The sequence below is a fragment of the Mytilus edulis genome, chromosome 4 (assembly GCF_963676685.1).
Source record: "Mytilus edulis chromosome 4, xbMytEdul2.2, whole genome shotgun sequence".
Taxonomy (NCBI): Eukaryota; Metazoa; Mollusca; class Bivalvia; order Mytilida; family Mytilidae; genus Mytilus; species Mytilus edulis.
Window position 1 is genome coordinate 75,195,217 of NC_092347.1, and position 8,497 is coordinate 75,203,713.

The 8,497-nt window shown below is 35.2% G+C and overlaps 1 protein-coding gene across 2 annotated transcripts in view; it reads left to right on the forward strand.

Annotated features, from left to right (window-relative positions):
• Positions 1 to 5,150, forward strand: part of LOC139520530 (cartilage oligomeric matrix protein-like) — a 133,567-nt gene extending 128,417 nt beyond the window's left edge. The window contains exon 24 of one of the 2 annotated variants that reach the window (XM_071313248.1): positions 4,728 to 5,150. In XM_071313248.1, the coding sequence (XP_071169349.1) occupies positions 4,728 to 4,804 (77 nt within the window). In that variant the 3' untranslated portion in view covers positions 4,805 to 5,150. The remainder of the gene's footprint in view (positions 1 to 4,727) is intronic. The other variant, XM_071313249.1, reaches the window with a different exon arrangement.
• Positions 5,151 to 8,497: the final 3,347 nt, after the last annotated feature.

An 8,497-nucleotide genomic window follows, 5' to 3' on the forward strand; every position in this document is an offset into this window, starting at 1 on the left:
TTGAATTGGTATGTCTTTCTAAATCAGCATTTAGGTTGCTTATACAGTATATTTCAAAAAATGACGAGATTTTGAATTGCAAAAATGTTGCATGTATAGTTAACCTGCCTGCCTTTCCATAGAAACCACTCATTTGTTCTCTGGCCTACCTTTTAAATATGTAACAATCAGAATTAAATGCAGTGAATGTTAGTTTCAACCAATATGAAAGACAGTGACGTAGCACGATTTTTACAATGAAGTGTCTCCACACTTGATCAATAATGTAAAAATGTCCCAGCATTTCAGTCCATTCAAACTGGAACCCCCAAATCACTCATTTAAGATGCAGCCACACCCTGAACTGGAAGTAGTTTACATTAAAGTTCACTGCTTGAAAGCATATTAAAAAAGATGGTTCTAATGTCCCTTACTTGATATACTAATGTGTGTTTACCTGATTATTTAAGAATTTACACAGCATGATTTTCATTCCTTATGTGACAAGCAAACTTGTATGAAACCAAAATTTAAGTGAATTAAATGATATCCATCTAATATCTTACCGCCGACTTGTAGGAATCCAAGACTTAAGTGACCCAGCAGTTTACTGCCAAAATTTATGTGATACAATAAAATGAATATTCATTTCTTGTGTGACCACCAAACTTCTATGAATCCAAAATTTAAGTGACCCAGCAATTTAGTGTTCAAATATGTTGCACCATATCCAATTATTGTGTGACCACCCAACTTGTATGAATCCAAAATTTAAGTGAAGGAGCAGTTTACTGGTCAAATTTATGTGACAATATATCCCTTTTGATGTGACCACCAGACTTCTATAAACTCGAATTTTCATTAACCCAGCCATTTACTCTACGAACTTTGGTGACACAATATCCCATGTATTGTATGACCACCAGACTTGTATGAATCCAAAATTTAAGTGAAGGAGCAGTTTACTGGTAAAATTTATGTGACCACCAGACTTCTATCAATCCAAATTTTCATTAACCCAGCCATTTACTCTACAAACTTAGGTGACACAATATCCCATTTCTTGTGTGACCACCGAACTTGTATGAATCCAAAATTTAAGTGACCCAGCAGTTTACTGGCAAAATTTATGTTGCACAATATCCCATTTATTGTGTGACCACCAGACTTGTATGAATCCAAATTTTAAGTGACCCAGCCGTATACTCTCAAAATTTATGTTGCACAATATCCCATTTATTGTGTGACCACTTATATGAATCCAAAATTTAAGTGACCCAGCCGTTTACTGGCAAAATTTATGTGACACAATATCCCGTTTATTGTGTGACCACTTGTATGAATCCAAAATTTAAGTGACCCAGCCGTTTACTGGCAAAATTTATGTGACACAATATCCCATTTATTGTGTGACCACTTATTTGAATCCAAAAGATAAGTGACCCAGCCGTTTACTGGCAAAATTTATGTAACACAATATCCCGTTTATTGTGTGACCACCAGACTTGTATGAATCCAAATTTTAAGTGACCCAGCTGTATACTCTCAAAATTTATGTTGCACAATATCCCATTTATTGTGTGACCACTTATATGAATCCAAAATTTAAGTGACCCAGCCGTTTACTGGCAAAATTTATGTGACACAATATCCCATTTATTGTGTGACCACTTATATGAATCCAAAAGTTAAGTGACCCAGCCGTTTACTGGCAAAATTTATGTAACACAATATCCCGTTTATTGTGTGACCACCAGACTTGTATGAATCCAAATTTTAAGTGACCCAGCCGTATACTCTCAAAATTTATGTTGCACAATATCCCATTTATTGTGTGACCACTTATATGAATCCAAAATTTAAGTGACCCAGCCGTTTACTGGCAAAATTTATGTGACACAATATCCCGTTTATTGTGTGACCACTTGTATGAATCCAAAAGTAAAGTGACCCAGCCGTTTACTGGCAAAATTTATGTGACACAATATCCCATTTATTGTGTGACCACTTATATGAATCCAAAAGTTAAGTGACCCAGCAGTTTACTGGCAAAATTTATGTAACACAATATCCCGTTTATAGTGTGACCACCAGACTTGTATGAATCCAAATTTTAAGTGACCCAGCCGTATACTCTCAAAATTTATGTTGCACAATATCCCATTTATTGTGTGACCACTTATATGAATCCAAAATTTAAGTGACCCAGCCGTATACTCTCAAAATTTATGTTGCACAATATCCCATTTATTGTGTGACCACTTATTTGAATCCAAAATTTAAGTGACCCAGCCGTTTACTGGTAAAATTTATGTGACACAATATCCTTTTATGATGTGACCACCAGACTTGTACGGATCCAAATTTTAAGTAACCCAGCCGTATACTCTCAAAATTTATGTTGCACAATATCCCATTTATTGTGTGACCACCAGACTTCTACGAATCCAAAATTTATGTGACACAGTATCCCATTTATTGTGTGACCACTTCTATGAATCCAAAATTTAAGTGACTCAGCAGTTTACTTGTAGAATTTATGTGACACAATATCCTTTTTTGATGTGACCACCAGACTTGTATGAATCCAAATTTTATGTAACCCAGCCGTATACTCTCAAAATTTATGTTGCACAATATCCCATTTATTGTGTGACCACATTTATGAATCCAAAATTTAAGTGAGCCAGCCGTTTACTGGCAAAATTTATGTGACACAATATCCCGTTTATTGTGTGACCACTTATATGAATCCAAAATTTAAGTGACCCAGCCGTTTACTGGCAAAAGTTATGTGACACAATATCCCGTTTATTGTGTGACCACTTATATGAATCCAAAATTTAAGTGACCCAGCCGTTTACTGGCAAAATTTATGTGACACAATATCCCATTTATTGTGTGACCACTTATTTGAATCCAAAAGATAAGTGACCCAGCCGTTTACTGGCAAAATTTATGTAACACAATATCCCGTTTATTGTGTGACCACCAGACTTGTATGAATCCAAATTTTAAGTGACCCAGCTGTATACTCTCAAAATTTATGTTGCACAATATCCCATTTATTGTGTGACCACTTATATGAATCCAAAATTTAAGTGACCCAGCCGTTTACTGGCAAAATTTATGTGACACAATATCCCATTTATTGTGTGACCACTTATATGAATCCAAAAGTTAAGTGACCCAGCCGTTTACTGGCAAAATTTATGTAACACAATATCCCGTTTATTGTGTGACCACCAGACTTGTATGAATCCAAATTTTAAGTGACCCAGCCGTATACTCTCAAAATTTATGTTGCACAATATCCCATTTATTGTGTGACCACTTATATGAATCCAAAATTTAAGTGACCCAGCCGTTTACTGGCAAAATTTATGTGACACAATATCCCGTTTATTGTGTGACCACTTATATGAATCCAAAAGTTAAGTGACCCAGCCGTTTACTGGCAAAATTTATGTGACACAATATCCCATTTATTGTGTGACCACTTATATGAATCCAAAAGTTAAGTGACCCAGCCGTTTACTGGCAAAATTTATGTAACACAATATCCCGTTTATTGTGTGACCACCAGACTTGTATGAATCCAAATTTTAAGTGACCCAGCCGTATACTCTCAAAATTTATGTTGCACAATATCCCATTTATTGTGTGACCACTTATATGAATCCAAAATTTAAGTGAGCCAGCCGTTTACTGGCAAAATTTATGTGACACAATATCCCGTTTATTGTGTGACCACTTATATGAATCCAAAATTTAAGTGACCCAGCCGTTTACTGGCAAAATTTATGTGACACAATATCCCATTTATTGTGTGACCACTTATATGAATCCAAAAGTTAAGTGACCCAGCCGTTTACTGGCAAAATTTATGTAACACAATATCCCGTTTATTGTGTGACCACCAGACTTGTATGAATCCAAATTTTAAGTGACCCAGCCGTATACTCTCAAAATTTATGTTGCACAATATCCCATTTATTGTGTGACCACTTATATGAATCCAAAATTTAAGTGACCCAGCCGTATACTCTCAAAATTTATGTGACACAATATCCCATTTATTGTGTGACCACTTATATGAATCCAAAAGTTAAGTGACCCAGCCGTTTACTGGCAAAATTTATGTGACACAATATCCCATTTATTGTGTGACCACTTATATGAATCCAAAATTTAAGTGACCCAGCTGTTTACTGGCAAAATTTATGTGACACAATATCCCGTTTATTGTGTGACCACCAAACTTCTAGAAGTGTACCGCAAAATTAATTAGAAACTATTTTCATTTATTATCTGATCACCAGACTTGCATGAATCTGAATTATAGAGACACATTTATGCGACATTCTTGTGTCACATATTCTTACGGATAAGTCACATGAACCCCAACATGCAAGAACAGTTAGTAAAGTCACATAATTTTTAATAAAATGGTCACATAAATAGCAGTCACTTAACATGCATTTTGTAGGTCCGTCCGTCCGTCTGTCTGTCCCGGTACAGGTTAAAGTTTTTGGTCGAGGTAGGTTATGATGAAGTTGTACTCCAATCAACTTGAAACTTGCTATACACATGTTTCTGATGATATAGACTTTCTAATTTTAATGCCAAATTAGAGTTTTTACCCCAATTTCACGGTCCACTGAACATAGAAATGATATTGCGAGTTGGGCATCCGTGTACTATGGACACATTCTCAGAATCATTCTTGTTATTTTTTTTATTTTCAGACTTTGTACCCGAGGGTCTTATGGATGAAAACTACAGCTTTAATGGAACAGAAATACACAGCAAAACACGAAGATAAATTAAGGTGTTAAAAAAAGGGCTCACCAATATCGTCAGGCTTGCAAACAAATACCTTTTGCAGCTCATGAAGACATATATTTCGTTCTCAGGTTCCATAAATTGAAAATATCTGAAAAACTGTTAAGTTATATTTTGTTCAGTATTAATATGATCATAAAGCTTTTGCAAATACAAGTTTTGGTTTTGTATAATATGGAATTTAAAATTTTAAAAAAATATTGTTTTGTTTTCATGTCTTTGTTCTTTCAACTCTGCATGTTGACTTCAATGCGCATGGAATTTTAATTTTTATTTGCTGTTTATTATTTAGTAGCACACTATAGGTATTACACTAATATAAACTTGTCACAACTGTTGCTTAAATAATTTATAACAATTCGAACTAAAACAAAATGCGATCTTTCAAGCCATTATTAACTGATTTTTTTTCGTATGTTGTGCTGCTACATCACTGTCCCCAGTTTTACCCCACCACATTCTTTGTGTGACTGTCCAAAGTCAGGAGCCATAAGTCAATTGTCGTTGTTTGCTGGCGGTCATTTTGTGACTTATAGGTGCTTTCATCCACGTCATCTCGGCTCTGTTGGATAGTTGTCTCAGACCGTGTTTACATTGGGTTTAACTCGGTATGCCATAATGGTGTTAGTCATAGGCGGATCCAGGGGGGGGGGCCCTTTCGTGGGAAAAAATTGGTTGACTATATAGGGAATCACTGAAGCATGACTGGAGCGCCCCCCCCCCCCCTTAGGAAAAGTTCTGGATCCGCCACTGTTAGAGTCCTGAATGCGTACACTAAACTCGACTACGTCCTCATTAATACAAATGTAAGTCAGGTTTGGATAACATGCAGTCGAATGTCAGTTGAAGGACAAATGTAAGTCAGGTTTGGATAACATGCAGTCGAATGTCAGTTGAAGGACAAATGTAGGTCAGGTTTGGATAACATGCAGTCGAATGTCAGTTGAAGGACAAATGTAAGTCAGGTTTGGATAACATGCAGTCGAATGTTAGTTGAAGGACAAATATAAGTCAGGTTTGGATAACATGCAGTCGAATGTCAGTTGAAGCGCAAATGTAAGTCAGGGTTGGGTAACATGCAGTCGAATGTCAATTGAAGGACAAATGTAAGTCAGGTTTGGATAACATGCAGTCGAATGTCAGTTGAAGGACAAATGTAAGTCAGGTTTGGATAACATGCAGTCGAATGTCAGTTGAAGGACAAATGTAAGTCAGGTTTGGATAACATGCAGTCAAATGTCAGTTGAAGGACAAATGTAAGTCAGGTTTGGATAACATGCAGTCGAATGTCAGTTGAAGGACAAATGTAAGTCGGGTTTGGATAACAGGCAGTCGAATGTCAGTTGAAGGATAACAACACATATTCATTTTATGTTACCAAAAGTTTAAACATAGACCTGTAATGACCCTTTTTGAATAAGTGCAAACTTTCAGTTGAGTACGTTTAACCAAAACCTCAGAGTACTACGGAACCATAATAGAACTACCGATAAGATAAGAGACTCATAATTGTGTACTATGCTTGCTTCGATTTCATTTTGTAATTATTTGTTTCTTATAAATTATATATTTGAAGCACTCAAATTAATTGTAACAAAACTAAAATAAAAAAAAACTTTGAATACACATGCAACCATCATAGTTAACGTTTTCAAGAGCTTAAACGATATCCCTTTTAAAATGATAACGAAATAGTTTATAGTAAGAAAACCTGTTCATTGTAAAAAGGGGACATAGTAAAACTCATTAGACTGATGAATACAGACAACACAATAACCAAACCGACAAGAGTCGAAAAGACAAACAATTATATATAGTAATAAAATATACAGAAACATAAAAGACTGGGAAAAACGAACGGGCTTAACGCATATGCTTCAGAGGAGTCAACAGTTCCTATTATCGAATATTAAAACTGCATGGATTTGTTAATTCAAGATCTGTGATTTACTTCAAACTTTTGTGGACTTTGAGACGATTTAAAGCTAGAGATATTGCATAGACAGATATTTCATAGAAAGGTGACTGACTTGCCCGTTATATACCTTTTGATTATTTTTTCGTTAGTTCGCTTCTTACGTGTTATTGATTCAATATATCCGCGTGTATCACAAAACATCATGGATAACTAGTTCTATAGTATGTTGCCTTTGTTCGTCTTCTTATTTGCCCTAAGATGTTATTTGAAGCATATGTAAATATGAAACTCTTTTGATGTCTTTTGTTATCTCCACATGATAACATTTGTACAGTGCTCTTCTTTTCCATTGCTGGACAGATAACAACAATATTTCTCGGATCTAGAAAACTTGTAAATGAAAACAACTATTCTGCGTTTTCTTCAAAAAAGTAAAGAGTACTGATATAATAATTTTTGACCACACTAACTAAACTACCTTAGATATGTATTGATAGCCTATAGTTCCTGTCTTACCATAAATGTTTATCGTATTCACACAAAAAAAAAACCTCCAATCAATTCAATCGAGAGAAAAAAACATAAAAGCAACCGGACAGTTTACCTACAGTGACTACGCTTTTAACTGAAGCGGAATCGATTTACAGAATTAATAATTTATAGTTGTAATATTGAAGTCTGTGAAAATTAATTCATATATAGTGCACCATTAAACATGTTTAAATTATGAATGAGACATCGATCCATGTCGATAGTGCCTACGATATATTTATATCCACTAACGCAGGGGCGAATCCAGCGCGTTTGCAAGGGGTTCGTTATTCCACAATATTGAAGACATTTTTTTGACGATTTGATGCTAAATATTAAATATTTCACTATTAAATTGAGGGTACGGCCTAAACTCCTCACCAAAGGACGAATGTCTGCTGGCCCACTGCTATTGTCATGAACTAGGACCACATAAATTTTACTTTACAATGTCCGTTAAAAGGGGACAATCGACGGTAAACACGAACTTTGGGAGCAACCATTCGGTATCTTTTAAAAGGGGGTATGTTTTTTTTTTGTAGCGGCAAAGCGAAAAAATGGTTGCTTTCTAAAATATGAATCGTTTGAATGGTTTTACACTAGTCATTTTTTGGGGCCCTTTATAGTTTGCTGTTTGGCGTGAGAATAGGCTCCGTGTTGAAGACCGTACCTCTACCTATCATGCCGAAAGTTTACTTTATAAATTGTGACTTGGATGAAGAATTGTCTCATTGTCACTCATACCACATCTTCCTATATCTATATATGAGAAACAAATCTGGTTTTCAGAATATTTTTTTTTTGTCATCTGCTTGACCACAATATTTTTTTCTCCATCAAATTGGGGATCAGAATATTTTATTAGAAAACAACAATACCCCCTTACTGACGTTAAATGGTTGTTTCGTTATAAACATTTTAAAGGATAGCAGTATTGCCAAATTAATGTAATAGATATAATTAAGTTCACTTAGGCCACTGTTCTCGTAAACAGATACTGTGATAAACACGGCCGACACTCGGCTAATCGAGAGATTGTCGGTTAATCTATATTGAGTATGCGGCTATATCGGCGGTTGGTCTGTTAATCGGGTTGGCTAAAGTCTGTTAAACAGGTGTTATCGAGAAAATCATTGAAAGTTCAGCATGTTTCATTGTATAACTTTCTTAATATATTTTCATCAAAAAAAGTATTCATGTCTAACAAAACAATTCAATGTACTG